At 45.7% G+C, this 18358-nt stretch overlaps 2 protein-coding genes across 4 annotated transcripts in view; both read left to right on the top strand.

Moving 5' to 3' along the window:
- ANKS6 (ankyrin repeat and sterile alpha motif domain containing 6) overlaps positions 1 to 5485 on the top strand; it is a 52262-nt gene extending 46777 nt beyond the window's left edge. For 2 of the 3 annotated variants that reach the window (XM_031677350.2, XM_031677349.2), the window contains exon 15: positions 220 to 5485. In XM_031677350.2, coding sequence (XP_031533210.2) covers positions 220 to 324 — 105 coding nt within the window. In that variant the 3' untranslated portion in view covers positions 325 to 5485. The remainder of the gene's footprint in view (positions 1 to 219) is intronic. The other variant, XM_072959807.1, reaches the window with a different exon arrangement.
- Positions 5486 to 7350: 1865 nt separating this feature from the next.
- GABBR2 (gamma-aminobutyric acid type B receptor subunit 2) overlaps positions 7351 to 18358 on the top strand; it is a 354329-nt gene continuing 343321 nt past the window's right edge. The window contains exon 1 of the mRNA XM_031677345.2: positions 7351 to 7716. Within this exon, the coding sequence (XP_031533205.1) occupies positions 7660 to 7716 (57 nt within the window). The 5' untranslated portion in view covers positions 7351 to 7659. The remainder of the gene's footprint in view (positions 7717 to 18358) is intronic.

The following is an 18358-nucleotide window of genomic DNA, read 5'->3' as shown; positions in this document are numbered from 1 at the left end:
TCCAGCACTGGCATACTGCAGTTATGGGTGCTGGGGGAGATTCTGACTCAGAATTTTTTTTATTAAATTCAGTACTCTTTCAATTAGGTAATTTATTTTCCCTAAGACACCCATGGGTTTTTCAAGTATGAGTTAAACATTAACAACATTGTGTCAATTGAATTAATGGTTAAAAGATTTAACAAGACTTTCTGTGTCTGTTTTCAATTTCCTCCACAGGGACGTGAGAGACAAATTTTACAGGAAACCATTCACAACTTCCATTCTTCTTTTGAGAGCAGTGCCAGCAACACCAGGGCCCCTGGAAACAATCCCTGTACGTGACCCTCCTCCCCGTGGTCACAAGCATGAGCTTTCTGAATCTCAGTACACCCTTCACAAGGCCAGCGGCCCAGCCACCATCAGCTCTTCTCCACTCCCTGAAACACACCATGCTTTGTCACACTGCCGTGCCTTGGTCACATTGTTCCCTCTGCCTGGAGCATCCGTCTTCCCTTCTCTGCTGTAGTAGCTGGTGATGCTTGTTGCTGTAACCAACTCCAGCACATGTTTGTTCTCCCATAAAGTCCAGTATGGCTGCTTTTGCTTGGCAGAAGCACACAGTGATGTAGGGACCCTGCACCTTTCATCCAAGGCTCTGTCCTTCCCGGGGGCCTCAGAGTCTTAGCTTCTGGCTGGCAGAGGGGGAAAGGATGGTGGAGAAGGCACAGCCTTTTCTTAACTGCCTTGCTCTTAACTGCTCACATTCCATTGGTTCCCCCTCCTGCTCACATTCCATCAGCCACCAGTAGTCACATGGCTCCAACTGGATGCAGAGAAGATAAGAAAGTGTCATCTTTGTTCAGGCAGTGGCTTCACCGCAACAACTCGGTTCTTTGGTGGAAGAGCGCATATTTTGGTGGAAGGTTAGGGACTCTGCCACATCTTCCCTTAGAACTTCTGACTTCTCCCTCACACCACTTCACTTATCAAATGAAACCTTTCTTGACTCCCTTACCCCTAACTAACTCTTCCAGCCACTGGGGCACTTGCTGCTTTGTGTGATAACTGCTCTAGCACTTTACCGCACCCGCCGGACACAGCATACGACAGCTGTTCAGGATGTGTATGTTGAATGCATTTCTTCTTTATTGCAAAGGCAGCCTTTTTATAGGAAAAAAGGGGAGACCCACTATGTGATCTTGAGGGGGCATCCCTTCCCCTTTCTAGCCTCCAGTTTCCTTGTCTGTGGTGAGGCAAGATGATGCTCTGACGTTCCACATTGCTCACCTCAAGTCACTGCTGGGCTTTTGCACTTCAGGTTGGAGCAGAAGACACTAATATACTACATCGTGGAAGGACTTTGGTGCTTGTGTATTCTAGGCCAAGAAGTGGAGAATTTGGAATTTCTTATATACCCTGTTAATACCACGTTCCTTAAAAGGGAATCGGCCTGTGTAGTTTTCTACTGCGTCATACTCTATGAGAGGGGCTCTGACTTTTAAGTACAGGAGCTTTCTGAAATGTTCTCAAGCACATGATTCAGCCAACACTTGCTGCATTTCTGCCACATGCTGGTGGTTCAGAGCCGAGCCAGAGCCGGTCCCCACCCTTAAGGACCTCGACAGCAAGAGAAGCCGCGAATGGATAGTCCCAGCCTCAAGGGGCAGCCCAGAGGAGTGGAGAGAGCGTGCACTCCAGGTTCAGGCCCAGGGTTCTGGTCCAGCCCTGCGGCTGGCCAGCTGAGTGGCGGGGGGTCAGGTAACCTGGCCTCTCAGTTGGCACTTAGAGCCAGCCTGTGTCGAGCACTTGGTCTGCAGGACACGCACGATGAATCGACGGCAGCCTTTGCAGAGTTCTTGTCTTTACTGTGCACTGTTCTCCTTGGGAGGTGTGGCTTCTCACCTCTCCCTCCGCTGGCCGCTAGAGGCAGTCCTTACTGCATTGCCCAGAGCCTCATCATGTTCTCCCTCCGCCCCTCCATCCAGTGGGTGCTGTTCCTCCTTCATCCTTTCATCCTCCCACCAGTAGAAGCCAACTTTCCACATGACTGGAGGGAAGAGGTGTTGTTTTAGCCATCACTGACAGACATCTTTATAAACGTTTCTCCCATCCCAACCTCCTTTAAGGAGACAAGGTCATTGAACACCTACTGTGTGCGGCAGCTTGACCCTAGTGTCATCTGTCATCACCACCAGCCTGGAGGCTGGCATAGTATAAACTCATCCTGCATGCTGAGGAAACAGACACAGAGGAGTGGAGCTGCGTGCCAGCTACACAGCCCGGAAGGAGCAGAGCTGGCTGAGAACAGGATGTGGTGCTTTTCCCACTGACTCCTGGAGCTAGAAGCACCAGGGATTCTTGGTATTTTAATGCATTCTTATCTTCTGAAGTTACCAATAGGCCTAGGGTTGCTTGCCCCTGAAATACACCTGGGCCTCTGAGTTAGGTGCTGTGAGGTTTTGTGCCAGCTTTTCCCTGTCATCCTGTTCTTTCATCACTCCTACATTTGTGCAGCTTGCAGTCGGGTAAGTCTGATTGAATACCCATGATTGACACAGGAGCCGTGCTGTGGGTCAGCTTTCCACAAATGCGCACTTCCACGATCTCATCTGATGATCCCCGACAGCAGGGCATACTATTCCCATTTTGCAGATGGGACAGCTGAGGCTCAGGACAGATGCTTCTTTTGTCTTTTTCACTGGACTCAGTGGTTCTAGGCCAGCTTGTGTGCTGGTTGGTGAGAGATCCCTGGCACTCCCCCTTTCCTGGTGACCCTCCAGGTGGTTATTCTTGTCCATAGTGTTTCCCTTGCTTGATGACAACCAGCATTTCCCAAAGTGTGTTCCTTGGAACACTAGTTCCACAGGATGTTAATACATTTTTCATAAAGAAAAATAAAGGGAGGGAGTACATATGTGACAGTGGGGTGACACTTTGTGATCAGATAGATTTGGCAGACACTGGGTTAAAGCCCAGCCCATGGTGTTTGTTGTAGGATACCTCAGGACCTTTGGGGGGGGGTTTGTGGTGGTGGGGTCTTTAGTAGCTTGTAGCTTTCCCCACACATTTGAATGATGCTTCATGGCGCTCTTACAGGATGGGTTCCTTGGATGCTGTCAGGGAAACCCTGCTTTGACTGGGACAGTAACAGTTATGAGGCTCTTGGGAGGGCACTTGAGGCCTTCAGCTGGGTCAGGTGTCTTTGGTAACACCTCTCTTTTCTTCCCAGGAGCTCTCTGCTTGGCAGCGGGACATTGGGGTAAGGGAGGCCCCTGACTTTGAGAGTGCCAGGGAGTCTCCTGCAGGGTCGAAGACATTGTTTCCCAGCGTTGGTGCAGTGTCCTGCCTGGCGAGTGCTGGGTGTTTAGGTCCTGTCCCCCAGGCCAGGGGAAGGCTCCCACCTCCCTGCTTCAGCGCCAGACCATTACATGGAGGCTGCAAGTTTTGCAAGGAAGACAATTCCTTTTCATTTACTGAACATTTACTGAGCATCTACTCTGTGCCCACATGGTGCTTGTGCTTTGGATCCCAAGATGAAAAACACTTGCCTCTGCCCTCAGGGAATCCACAATGTCTTAGAGGAGACAAGCACTAAGTCAAATGTTGTAGTGCCCGTGAGAAGTTTTTTGATAAAGGTATGTGCTGGGTCCATGGCTCAGGTTTGGCCTGGACGGGCCCGGCTGGAGAGACTGGGTCTGAGAAGGTAGCTGGCACACAGCTGGCAGGTGGGGGAGAGAAAGGGCTCCTCAGATTGGGGGACAGTGTGTGTGAAGGCAGGTGGCATGTAATTTTTGTGGCTTAAATGTCGTTGGGGGGTAAGTTAGATACCTGTTATTCTAATGTTTGATTCTTTTCTTTGAAACGCATAGAAGCAATCTGTTACCTGGAAAGAGTATTGAATCTAGAGTCAATCCAGCACTGGTTTTGGCTCAGCCACTTCTTAATGAGTAATGTGTTTCTTCCACTCCTTGGGCCTCAGTTTCCCTTTTGGTTACAAGGGGCTCACACTTCCCAAGGTGCTGAGGATCAAATGAAGGTGAAAGCCCTTGTCGCACCACGTGGTGCTGTGCAGATGTGAGAAATCTCCACGGTTGCCTGCTTGAAATCCTTTCTCTGTTTCTGTCTCGCCTACCCACTACCTCCCACTCCCCCTGATGTAGCCATGTCTGGGTGGGCGAGGCCCAAAGCAGCAGCCTCCAGCCAGAGGTGGCAGCAGCTTAGATGGCTCTGCTGGCATCAGAGCCCTGAGGAAGTGAGGAATGGTGATGGATCCCTACCCTCCAGCTGTGCTTGACTCTGGGTGTTTGTGTCATTGGGGTTCCCAGCAAGGTGGACAGGAAGAAACCGGAAGACATTCCTGCTCCTGATTGCAGGAGCTGATCCAGGGGGCAGAGAGGAAGTGGGAAACCCCTCCAGTTTGCTCTTGCCTCAGAGCTGCCTAAGGACACTGCCGTGTGGGCCAGGCCTGGGCTAGGCAGCCATGGACATCTATGCTGACCTGTGCTACCAAGACAGAACCTCGTTAGGGCCCAGGACCCTTCCTGGGAAGATTCTGCAGCCCAGACTGAACGTGTGTGAAGCACCATCTGTGCTTCATTATCCATTTCAGGCAAGATAATCAAGTCCCATTAACCAGCAGGTCCTGTTCAACATGCAAGGAGACCTGACGCTCTCCCTGACAAAGTCGTTACCAAATTCTGCAGGACTGGCCAGGGATCAGATCTCCTCCCTGGGGTAGATGGGTGGTGAGTCCCCTCTTTAGCTTCCTTCCTAACCCCCTCCTCAGGGACCTCCCTGCCCAGAGGAGTGAGCCAGCTCCCATCAGTGTAAAGTCTCTCCCAGTTCCCTTCTGAGCTGCATCCCTAGGCTCATAGACACAGGGCGTAGCTGTCCTCTTCCAAGAGACCTAGTTCCCACCTCCAGGTGGCTGGGGTAGGGTTTGGCCTCACCCTAAGGCCTCAGTGGGGCCACTGTACCCTTTGTTAAGAGACCAGGTTGCCTCTTTGTTTCAGCCCTACAGTGTTTCCCTTTTCCTCACCATCCAACACTTCTTTCTATTATTATTTTATTGTTATTTCAGTACAGGGACTTGATTCTTTGAAGGGCTTTTGTTTGCCAAATGTGTATTAAATAATGGTGAATTTGTCTTCTGACTTTGATTTTGCTCATTGAGGTATAAAATGCTGCTCAGATTTCTTCCAATGAGAACTATTACAGGTGGTAAGTGCCTATGGTGTGCTGGAAGCTTCTGTTGCCTGGCTCCTCCTGTGAGGCAGCCTTAAAACCCCCTTTCTATCAACTTGGTGAGTGTCGCACACAGATATTAACATCACCAAGGTCACTCTGTAACAGGGGATGGTCAGTTTGAATGCCAGCCTCACCTCTCACTCTCATCAAGAGTCCACATTCTCTCTATGCTGTCTTGCTGGCCTTTCAGCACAGAGAGAAATGTTGAATTGGGATAAGCCCAGCCAACAGCAAAACAAATAAAACCTTGTTAGTCTGTATGGCTTGTTCACAATTTTTTGTGGGGGAGGCACTTATGAAATATTGTAATATATACACTATATATTGAAGAAATCTTGAAGATTTCTCTTTGTTTCTTCTAAGAATCCTTACAAGTCAGGGAACTGCCTTATTTCCACCTCTTCTGCTCTCAGTATCTCACATTGGCTATGATCAGTCCTACAGAGCATTCAAGAAGCAGAAGGTAGTGTGGGTTCCAGTCCTGAAGCAGGTGGAATGGGGCCAAGGTCTGTGGGGCCCCACAGTGGGGAGCAAAGATACTGGGGGACTGTAGGAGTAGGGTCAGCTCTCCATGAGGAAAAACATTTCAGGGACCAGGGCTACCTGGAAGATAGGGTGTCCCCCAGGTGGGCCTGCAGAGGCTGGTCAAGCCGGGGGCATCTAGAGAGGGAAACTCAGACTTTGGATGAAGACTGGACCAGGCAGATGGTTCCCAAATGACCCAATGGTGGAGGGGATCCAAAAAACAAAACAAAAACAAGTTCAAAGCAATAAGTTTACCTGACACTAAATATATTCCTTTTACGGGGTTGGCCTTGATCCTGACACAAGTCCCTGTTACTTTGGCAGGGTGGGGGTAGGTAATGGTAGTTTTAGTCCTACAGATATGTGCAATCCAAAAGTCAGAGAAGCACTGCTCTGGGTCACTTTTGAGGTCCCAGCCACATGAGTCTGTGAAAATTTATAAAAAGAAGGGGGGAGTAGTTCCCCAATGAGTTAAACATCAAATTACCATCTGATCCAGCAATTCTCTCCTAGGTAATATACCCAAAAGAACTGAAAATAGGTATTCAAATAAAAACTTAATGCAGATATTCGTAGCAGCACTATTCACAATAGCCACAAGATGGAAATAATCCAGATGGCCATCAACAGATGAATGGATAAACAAAATCTGGTATTACCACACAATGGAATGTTATTCGGTCATGGAAGTACTGATCCACGCTACAACATGGATGAACCTTGAAAACATTGTGCCGAATAGAAGTCTGACACAAAAGACCATGTATTATGTGATTCGATTTATATGAATGTACAGAATAAGCTGGGGGTTGGGGACTGAGGAAGTGAGGAGCCACGGCTTAATGGATAGGCGATTTCTTTTGCGGTTATGAAAAAGTTCTGGAACTGGATAATGGTGATGGTTGTACAATAGTGTGATGTACTTAATGCCACTGAATTGTACACTTCAAAATGCTTAAAATGGTAAGTTTTATGTTATATAATTTTATCATAATTTAAAATAAGGAAGAAAAGAGGGGAGCTCTTGACCTGGCTGGAGCCAGGGGAGCCCTTCTCCTGTCAGTGTTCCCCTCTCGACCTTGTCCTTCAGGGTGAAGGATACTCTCCACGGTAGGGTCTCCTTCTCTCCTGTCCCTCTCATACCCATATGTACACACAGCTTTGTGCCCCTCATCAGAGGGGTCTAGATGGACTGCGGGTCTCAATTCAGAGAGCCGCACAAAAAAGGCTCAGGAATGTGGTGAGGCCGCCCTTGTCCCAGCTCTGGGAGACGCAAGCTGGGTTGGAAGGTGGCCGCGGGAAGCCTCCCGGGCTCCCTGCCCTCCCGCCACTCCTCTCTTATTCCCTGTCTCCACGCGCCTCAGGGCCTCTCCGCTTCACTTGCTCGCAGCTCTTTCAACAGGATAATTGTCTCCACTTTCACCACAATCAGAAACACTCCCTTAAAGTCACAGATGAGAGTCTGCCGAAGCGCTTCCCGGGGAGCTCGCTCCACGGAGGGGCCCCGCCCCTCCCCCACGCCCACTCGCGCCCACTTCCGCCACCAGCCCCCGCACTTCCGGCGAAGCGCCGGCCTCCCTCGCCGGGTACCCCTTCTCTGCCCGCCACAGGTGTCCGTCCCAAGACCTGTGCCTGAACTCCATGCTGCAGGCCAGTCTCCACTCACCGTCTTCTCCCGGGAACCCAGCCTGCCAGCCCGGGCTTTATAAATAGTGAGGCTGTGAGTGTGTGGAGAGGAACTTCAGCCACAGAGAAGGACCAAGAACTGAAGACTGCACACCAGTGTTCTTGCAGCTTCTGTGAGGTGGCTTCCTCGGTGAGGTGGCCTCAGGGCAAACTGATTTTACTAGCTCCTCATGAAGGACGGTGGCCGAGAGCCTGAGTCAAACGAAATTCTCCGAGGGAATGTCCTTCGGGCCACCTGGAGTGCAGACTCGCATGCGAGGTGACAGCCTTTCTCAGGTAAGCTAACTCTGCTTCTTTGTTGTCGCAATGAGGGTTGACACACTCATTCCGCAGACGGACGCTGACGGAGCACTGAGGTAGGCACTGAGGATACGCCAGGGGGCAAAGCAAAGTCCCTGTCTTCGCAGAGCTTATGCTCAACTGGGGCGATAACAATCCTGGCTCACAAGGCAGGGGAAGGTTAACTGAGATAATGCTAATCAAGTGCCCGGCACTGTGCCTGGCACAGATTAAGTGCCCTGGGGCAACAGACGCTTCTAATGGCTCATTTCCTCTCCCGGTTCCTTAGAACTCAGAACCACATGAACTCTTCCTTACTGGCCAGGGTTCCAGAAATGGTGTACTCTGCTGGGGCCACAACTCAGGGCAGCCGCATTCATGAACCTTGAGCTGATAGCAGTCAGAGGAGCTGGGTTACCGACCCGCAATAGGGCCAGGGACACACCGGCCAATTGAATTGCCAGAATGAACGGAAAATATTTGTTTATTGCATAGCAATGAACTTAACAAACGTAACTCAGTTTACAACCCACAATCGCATAAGAAAGAATACAGAGCAAAGAAAGAATTGGAGAAAAAAGCAAACTGTGTTCTTTAGACCCATGGAACAGCTGTACTTTGATCCACTTTCTGTCATGCACTTGAACATAGATCACTTAGCATTCCTGGATCACACTTTTTTTTCACTTAAAAGGTTTATTTTTATTTTTTAAAGAACTGCACAAGTCATTATCAATGAGTATATCTTGATGTAGAAGATGTAACACATTGGCATTTTTAATCCTCTGTTGTTGAGCCCCAAGATCAGGTATAGCTTTCACCAGAGCCCCGTGGGAGTTCCGGGATGCATGGAGCCTGGGGCTGGGGGTCTAAGGAGACCTTCTGACAGAAATATCTCACCCAGAAAAACCCTCCAAATGGGCTTCTGCTGACACTCCCAGTGGGCTTTCCAAGTTTCTTGAACTTTCAGCTAAGCGTGTAACTGGAGGCCTATGGACATGGCACTCTGCGTTACTGGTCCTTAGTAACACTTAAATGTTGCTTTCCTAACCACAGCCTTGGTTCTCAAAAGAGTGGTCCATGGACCAGGAGCTTTGGCATTCCCTGGACACTTGTAAGAAATGCCTTTCTAGGGGGAGGGTATAACTGAGTGTTAGAGTGCTTCCCATGCACAAGGTCCTATGTTCAATCCCCAGAACTTCTATTTTTAAAAATTAATTACATAAAATTTTTTTAAAAAGTAAAGAAATGCCTTCCTGAGCCAGGATCTGCATCTTCACAAGGTTGCACACTGCAGTGTGAGAGTCCCCTCCAAGGCACCTTCCTTGCATTAATCTCATCACACATGACATCCATATGAGCACAATAATGCTGTCACCTCTTATACAGAGGGGGAAGCAGGCACCAACAAGCAAAATGTCCCACCCAGGATCCCAGGATGGTTAAAGTAGAATCGAGACTCACCCAGGCTTCTCAGCAAGCGCTTACTGTGGTTTTACATACATGCTAATTCAATCCTCCCATCCATGTGGAGGTAACCACTATTACCACTCATTATACAGATGAAGAAAGTAAAGCACAAGAAATTAAATAATTTGTCTAAGGATGCCACACCTTGATCTAGACCCATATGTGTATGATACTTACCACTTAGGGATCCTCAGTGAGTGGGTGGCCTGCAGGGCAGGGCACAGTGGCACAGTGGACCCCATGTGGGGTCCAAAGTCACAAAACCTGGGTTTGAGTCCTGTTGACACCACTGAAGGCTGAGAGGGCAAATCACCTCACCTCTGAGGCTTTGGTTTTCCCATCTGTGAAATGGAGGGAATAGCAAAAGCTATCTGGCAAGGCTGTGGTGAGGAGTAAATGAGGTAATAAATGCTGGGAGGTGTTGTAAACTGTAAAGTGCCATGCATATGCTGGTTAGTGGCTTTATCTCCAGAGACCCTGGCACAATGGTGAAAAAGGATGAAACTTGGAGAATAGGGAAGTTGCAGTAGGTGGAACTTTGGGGTTGTCATGGGAACCAAAGCTCTGAGGCTGATCAAGGCAGGAAGTACCATCTGGTTTAAACACCAAAAAGCCTCACACTGGACTTATTTCTGTAAACAGCAGAATTAACATCATCCTGTAGCAGCAACGTCAGCCCAGAGCAATCTGGAGATTGTCCTTCCCCCTGATTTCCCTGGTCAGATCTGGACAAGGTACCTTAGGAACTCCTTATCCATTAGCTGTCACTTCCAGAGAAGTGTGGACAAGTCACTTAGTAAATCTGAGTTTAAGTGGCAAGAAAACATGGCTGAAAGACACCCTCTCACTCCCTCCCAGGCTTTGCTAGCACAGAGGCAAGGCTGGAGGTATTGTCCAGGGACAACATGGGGGGACCTAGGACCCCAGTCAGAGCTGATGCTGGAAGAGTGTTTAGAGAGCATCTTGTCTTCTTTCCTCCAAATTATAGGTGGTGAAACAGGGCCAGAATGGGATGGTGCCTGCCGGAGGTCACATAGCAAATCAATGACAAAACTGAAACTCGCACCTGAATCCCTCAACTCTAAAGTCACTGTTTTTCCACTTCGCCAATCACATCTTCCTTTGATATTTGTTCCAGCGTTGTAATGCTGCTCCCTGGAAACATTAGGCTTGGGATTTCTCTGGTTCCCCATGGGCTCTGTGAGACAAGGAGCAGAACATTTCTTGCGTCCTACACCTCCCAGGGATTTGACACAGGAAGCCATCCTTTCTTTGTTGTTTTCTTGGAGAAACAAGATTCCTGTAAACCACACAAGTCCAAATGAATCGAGATGAAATTTTAAAAACAGGAGGGCTATACCTTTGAGTTTTCAAAATCTGGAGGAATATCCCAGTTTCACTGCATCCCCCAAATCCAGTAGCGGTCTCCTGGGGATGAGGACTTTTAGCGTGGGGACTGCTAGGAATCACCTGAGCAGAGAACACTACTGGGAGCACAGGCCTGGGGTGGCTGTTGTCAGCAGGCTTGCCCTCTCTGAGCCTGGTTCTCCCTGTGCCCTGTACAGCGGAGGGGAGGGGGGTTGTTTTGTTTTGTTTTTTGAGGAGGCGGGGAGGTAATTAGGTTTATTTATTTATTTATTTTTAGAGGATGTACTGGGGATTGAACCCAGGACCTTGTGTATGCTAAGTATGCACTCTACCACTTGAGTTATACTCTCCCCAAGACAGGTTTGATGCGACCTTCCAGCTCTGACATTCTGTGACTTTATAACCATTTTCTAAGAAAGGAAAGGAGATCCATTGCTCCTAGAGCTCTGTCACTGTGACACCTATTCACCAGCTGACAGGTACTGAGTTGAGAGGCATCAGCATTGACCCTTCAGTGCCTGTTGGCTGGGTCCCGGAATTTCCTGTGAATTAGGTTTAGAGGGAAACACTACCCAGTCTCAAGGGAAGAGGGCATCTGAGACTGCTGCCTCTAGTCAAGACTCTAGGACCCTTAGCCTAAGCTGGCAGATGACATCCAAGTGTGGCAATGCCAGAGCACATGCCCATGGTTGTTTACACCCAGCTTACCCCACCACACCCTCAGACACTCAGGCTTCCTTGATCTTGTGTCCCTGCACGGGGTTGTGGGCAGCTTCATCTCCTGGGATTGGTGTGGGGGAAGCCTCACTCCTGCAGCATGCCCCTGGCCATTTCTGAGTCCTGTTATATTTTTGGGAAGCTGCATTTCCTGGGGCTATCACTTGCCTTCTGCTCCTGGTGGGTAAGCAAGCCCTCCCATTTCTTTTCCACTTAATCGGAGCCAAAGGAACCACTTCATTGCTATCTCAAGGGAGCCCCCAAGCCTCAGCAGCTGAGTTTGGGGATCCCTGGGGCTGCCAGAGTGCCTAAGCTGGTGAGAGGAAAGACCTGGACAGCACCATCTGCAGTTTGATTCCAACCTGGTTCCTAGGGCAGGAAAGTGGGGACTGTGGCTCTGTCACATTTTCCAGGAGTTAAATGTTTCACTCTGAAAGAACTAGAGAAATATCTAAGGGAAGAGCTAAAGACCCCACACCAAATAGCTCCATGTTTCCAATCCACCTAAGGGCAGGGGCAGAGCAGTTCTAGCTGTTTGAGCCTTAGGAATGGGCTTAATCTCTCTGAATATCTCAGTGTTCCCAGCTGTAGAACGGAAATAATAAATTTCCTGTGGTGATTGTGAGAATTAAATAAGAAAAATAACCCTAGTACCTAGCATGAAGTAGGTGCTTAAAACATCTATAAAAGTTGCAGAGCACTTCCATTTCCATTCTCTAATTGGCTGGCGCTTTTTAGGAAAGGGATACATAATAAATCTCATTCTCCAGGCGAAACTGCAGCTCAAAGAAGTGTGGTGACTTGTGAAAAATCACAAATCAACTGCATGTTAGACTGGGGTCTTTCAAACATCTAAGTCCAAAGCTCTTTTTGTCTCCTCACAACTATGAAATATATTGCTTTCTGAACCCTTTAAAGAAATTATGGGAATGAAAATGAAGTTGGCACATATATATTTCCTTGAGACATGACACCCGAGGAAAGTGAGAAGGGAGAAATGCCAACTTTCAACTTTTTATTTACTTCCTTTTCTTGCTATTTCCTGAGACGGACCTGGTTTGGAAACCAGGTTTGTTACATGCGTCTTTCCATCATATTCTGCTTTGCTGTTTTCTAACTGTGGTGTTGTTTATGAAGACAGTGTCTAGTATGTTCTCTGGAAAGTTAACACCCCAGAAAACAAAGCCTTCTTTAGTGGTGAACACTCAGCCTGGGGAACAGAGCAGAGACTCTCCCTGAGTCAAGAGCTCAAAACTGGGCCATGTAGAAAATGTGCAGGAAAGACCAGGTTTCGCTCTCTCTTTTGCTCTCTCACTCTTTCACTCTTGCTCTCTGCAGGCTTATAGAATTACAGTACAGGAGACCAAGGGGATGTGACCTGCCCCAGGTCAAAGAGCTGGAAAGTGGGGACACACTCCTTAATAAGATAGGAAAAGCACAGAGCCTTAATTTGAAAAGATACATGCACCCCAGTGTTCATAGCAGGATTATTTATAATAGCCAAGATATGGAAGCAGCCTAAGTATCTATCAATAGAAAAATGGATAAAGATGGGAGACACACACACACACACACACACACACACACACACACACACACACACACACACACACAATGGAATAGTACTCAGCCATAAAAAAGAATGAACTCTTGCCATTTGCAGCAACATGGCTGAGTACTATTCCAGTGTACGTGTGTGTGTGTGTGTATCTCCCATCTTTATCCAAGGAAAAAGGAGGGTATTATACCAAGTGTAATGTCAGACAGAGAGAGACAAATACTGTATTATATCACTTGTATGTGAACACTAAAAAGTAAAACAAACTACTGAATGTAACAAAAAAAGAAAGAGACTTGTAGATGTAGAGAACAAATTAGGGGAGAGGGAAGGAGGGAGGGGCAGGGTAGGAGTAGAAGATTAAGAGGTACAAACTACTTTGTATAAAATGGGTAAGCTACAAGGATACACAACACAGGGAATATAGCCAATATTTTATAATAACTGTACATGGAATATAACCTTTAAAATTGTGAATCACCATGTTATATACCTGAAACCTATATAATATTGTACATCACCTATCCCTCAGTTTTAAAAAGGGCCATCAAAAATAATAATAGTAGATTTGGCTACATAAAGATTTCTTTAAAAGTGAAGGTCACAAAATTAACAGAAAGGAGAAGATATTTGTAATATCTAAACCTGACAAAGGATTAGTATTTGGCTTATACAAGAAATATTTGTAATCCAAGAAGAATCAGTTTCAGAGAGGGAGACTCTTGAATGGTTGACAAGTGTATGATGAGATGCTCTGCCTCACCAGTGATTGAGAGAAATGCAAATTACAACAGCAAGATTCCATTTTATAGCCATCAATTAAAAATGTTAGAAAGTTGGGTAATGCTCAGTGTTGGCAAACTTGTGTGCCATGTTAAACTGGCACCACCGTCTGGAGAGCAGTCTGGTAGGTTTTAGGGATGTTGGGAATATGGCTGCTAAGATCATGTTTTCTCATGTCCCTTTGACCTTCTGCCCCTCGTTTAGGGAGTGCGATCCTGTTGGAGTGTCATAGTAGGAGGTGGTAGGGCATCATGTAGAAGGCCCTAGAGGCTCTCAGACCCAGATTAGAATCCCAGCTTTGCCCCTGTCTAATTATAAAGTGCTAAGCACAGGGTCAGGCACATGGTAAATGCTTGATGTGTTTCTTGTTAAAAATTGCTCACGACCATCATTCCCCCATTTTAAAAAGAGGAAGCTGAAGGCAAGGAGCTTTCCAAGTGCTGACATGTTGGGAGCAGAATGCAGTTTCCTAGTCTACATCTCTCCTTTGTGTCCCCCACCTCCCTTCCCTGCCTTAGACGTTGTGCTGCTACATGTTAGGGGTGCTGAAGTGAGAAGGATTGAATTTTAGCCCCTATGACTTTCCTTCTGGGTTGTTCCTTGAGGACATCCAAAGTGACATGAAGTCATAATGACCCCCTTGAAGACTCACAACCAGTATGGGACAATGTCCAGAGAAGAACATGCAAGCCACAGGGACGCTTGCCAAGAGAGATGGCAAAGAAGACAACATGAGGCATTAGGTACCCACTTTTAACAAAGGAAATGAAAACAATGGGAGATGCTGGAAAATCAACAGTCCACTTAACTTAAAAGCTGTGATGTAGTGGAAAAGGCCAGTTGGCCCCTTAAATCAGAATGACAACCCAAAGTTTGTCACTTTCCCTGTGCTACCTTGGACAAACCATTCAACCTCGCTAAGACTCTGGTTTTCTCTTCCATAAAATGGGCATAACAATGCCTCAGAATTATGAGATAATTAAATGAAGTAATTTATGCAAAGGGCATTGCACTCTCAATTATACTGAATAGATATTCAGGGCAGTACGCCGTTGGAGCTGTGTGCCTGTGCCTTCCCCTGCAGAGGGGATCTGTACCTCCCCTAGATTTCCTAAAAGTTGCCTAACTCCCCCCAAATAAGTTTATTTTTTAGAGACATAAGGGTTTTATTTTGTTTCTATTATAAGATTAAATCTAATATTTAAAAAAATCAGACCATAAATAAAAAGAAAATTGAAAAGGAAAGCAATAGTAAACAATAGAAACCAAATGTAGTATTTTTAAAAAATCATTTTGTTGTTTTGTTGTTGTTGGATATTTTTTTAATGAACTGAGTCATCTTCTGGCTGAACTTCTCAAAATGAAAATATGAGAGGGAGAAAAATAGAACCCAAAGCAATAACAAAACAGAGAGCAAAGTGATACAAAAAACTTTTTTTTCTTTAATAAAAGGAATACATGTTCATGGTAAAAAAAAATTCAAACAGTACAGAAGGATTAAGGTGAGAAATAGGTCCCTTTCACCTCTCCATTACCTCTCATCCCTGGTCCTATTAGCCAGAGGTTGCCACTCTTGACAGTAAGAAACTTTTTATTTGTTGTTTTCACATTGCAAGTGAAGTATCCATCTTTTGAAGGAGAAGAAGAAATTTAGAAAATTCCCAGAGGCATCCAATTTGCTAAAAGAGCATGAACTTTGTATAAAAGAATTAACTGCTTTCCAAGATCCTGACAAAATAAAGATATCAATCAAACTCCCCAAAGGAAGTCCAGATGGCCATGCAATTGAACTTTATCATGCTTATCGGCCTGGCAGTCTCCATGTCCTTGAAATACCCAGGAAAACCACTCAACAGAAAGCAACATCTGATACATATAGTGACTTCTTTACCAAACCAACCTAAAACTGGAAAAAATCCTATAAAATTGTTCCCTGGCACAGGATTCCTAATGGACATGGAAGCAAACTTCCTTCCAGACCCATCCTTTAAACGTAGACATGGATCTATCTGAAGTCAGGGGCTCTTAGGGTCACACACTTGTGCAGGGTCATGTAATATCAGAAAAAGGCAGTATCACTGATCATATAAAGTGGATCATCTCAAAGCATTTGACAACATACAGTGTATTTTCAAATTTTAGAAGCACTTGAAAATAGAACAATTGAACATGCTGGATTTTATTAAAATCACCTATGAAGTTTGAGTGGCTGGAATATTAAGAAGTGGGCAAAGAGTAACTAAAATATCACTTCAGTTGGATGCCACTTTTTCTTTGTCCTTTGGGGGTTTTTTTTGTATATATATTTTTTTATTGAAGTATAGTCAGTTTACAATGTTGTGCTGTTCTGGTGTACAGCATAATGCTTCAATCATACATGAACAAATACATTAATTTTCATATTCTTTTTCACCGTAAGTTACTACAAGATATTGAATATAATTCCATATGCAATATAGTATGAACTTGTTATTTATGTATTTTATTTATGCTAGTTAGTATCTGCAAATCTCAAACTCCCAATTTATCCCTTCCCACCCTTTGCCCCTACCCCATAACCATATATTTGTTTTATATGTCTGTTAGCCTGTTTCTGTTTTGTAAATAAGTTTGTTTGTCTTTTTTTAGATTCCACATGTAAGTGATATCATATGGTATTTTTATTTCTCATTCTGGTTTACTTCATTTAGAATGACAATCTCCAGGTCCATCCATGTTGCTGCAAATGACATTATTTTATTTTTTATGGCTGAGTAGTATTCCTTTGTATAAATATACCACAACTTATTTATCCTGTCCTTTATTTTTTTAATATAATATAGAGCTGGGTTGGTGGGGCAAAGGGGATAACAGATTTCATTAGCAAAAAAAAAACAAACAAAAAGACTCACTGTTGTTATTCAAAGAGGCTTGAAACAAGATTGGCGGGATAGGATGTATTGCTTCTGATCATAGTGTGTTCCTGAAAACCAGGCCATAAACCAGATCCGTGAAAAGCAAATCATATTTTACCCAATAGGGAGGATGTTGTCATTGAAGTTGCTTTGCTAATCAAGAATTCAGCCCTAAATGAACCCTGTGTGACTTTTCCAACCCCAAGCTATGCCAGCCACAGGGAAGCAAGACCTCCAGCCCTCCTCCCAGACCTCCAGCCCTCCTCCCCTTCTTGCAAGAAGCCTCATGAAGAACCATGATGAGAGGGCTTCTCCATGCCATCTCCTCTCCCCACTATAGAAACACATGCAGAAGGTGTCCCGGTAATAGTGAATAATGCACATTTATTCATTCAATAAACATACACGTGTGCTTTGTGCGTGCTTATGGTCTCACATATGGAGAAGGACCCAAGGATATAGACCACTAACTATAGCATACAGTGTGATGCCAAAGAGTCTTTCTAGAATATGCTGAGATTAAAAAATGAAATATTGTATTTCATCAAATCTATGACACCATTATTTTGTGTATCACCAAGAAAGAAAAAAAATATTGCCAATTATAAAATGCCATCAGTGGCAAGGTGCATCCTGATTCCAGAGATAAGTAAAAATGTGTGTCTTAGAATGGGTGAATGTGGTAATTAACTTTTAAAGAAGTGATAAGTGGTATCTCTCAGCATGAGCCAAGCCTTGCTATGGAAGCTGAGAGAAGGTAGCAGTTATTTCTGCTGGAGTGACTGGAGGAGATATCATAGGGATTGACATTTGATCTGGGTCTTGAAGGATGTTGCGAATAGGAGACAGTGGGAAGAATATTCCAGGTTGGAGGAATAGGATGAGCAAAGATATAGAAACAGAAAAGAGCAGGCATGTTTATGGACCAACTAATATATTTTAAGTGTTAGAAGATAGAAGGTGTGGAGAAGGAGAGCTGGTTACTGAAGGAGGAAACATTGAAACCAGACTGTAAATAGCCTATAATCCCAGTCTTGAGGGTTTGTACCCACAGAGAGCCATAGAATGTTTTGAGCTGAGAGAGACATGATTATAGCCAAGCTCTGGAAAGGTTAGTCTGACAGGGCAGATGAAGGTTAGGTTGGAGAAGGGTAAGGCTAGGGGCAGGGACACAAGTTAGAAAATTGCAACCAGCCAGGTAAGGGGTGGGTAGAGAAAACTAAGGGGCTGCACACAGAAGGAAGTCAGATTACAAAAGGCTGAGGCAACCGTACGGCCATGAGAATAAAAGATCTACAACCACACCCAGCAGTGTGGGTGAATCTCACAAACATAACTCTGAGTGAAAGAAGCCAGAGACAAAGGAGGACGGGTGGTGATTCCATTTATATCAAGACCAAGAAAAGGCAAAAACCAATCAGCAGTGTTAGCGGTCAGGATGGTGGTTATTCCGAGAGAGGTTAGTGACTGGCAGGAGACATGATGGGATTTTCTGGGTGCTAGTAAGATACTGGCTCTTGGTGCTGTCTTTATGGGTGTGTTCACTTTATGAAAATTAATTGAGCTGTGCACTTAAGATTCATGCATTTTTCTGTATGTATGTTATGGTTCAATACATTAACCCCCCCACCATAAATTGGGGCCATAGAGAAAGACATGGAAGTAGGGGTCCAGAATGGAGGAACCTGCTGGAGCATGCAGGCACTCAATCCCAGAATGAGCTGAGGCTTTGGAATAATGTCGCAGGCCACCCTAGGAGTTTTGTAGGGTGAACTTGGAGCAAGCATGGGTGGAGGATAAAGAGAACGCAAAACTTTCTCACCTCCAGGCTTGTGACAGAGACACAATA

This window comes from Vicugna pacos, chromosome 4 (genome assembly GCF_048564905.1).
Source record: "Vicugna pacos chromosome 4, VicPac4, whole genome shotgun sequence".
In the NCBI taxonomy this organism is placed as follows: domain Eukaryota; kingdom Metazoa; phylum Chordata; class Mammalia; order Artiodactyla; family Camelidae; genus Vicugna; species Vicugna pacos.
The sequence above is the reverse complement of the archived record's forward strand: the minus strand, read 5'-3'. Positions and strand labels throughout refer to the sequence as shown.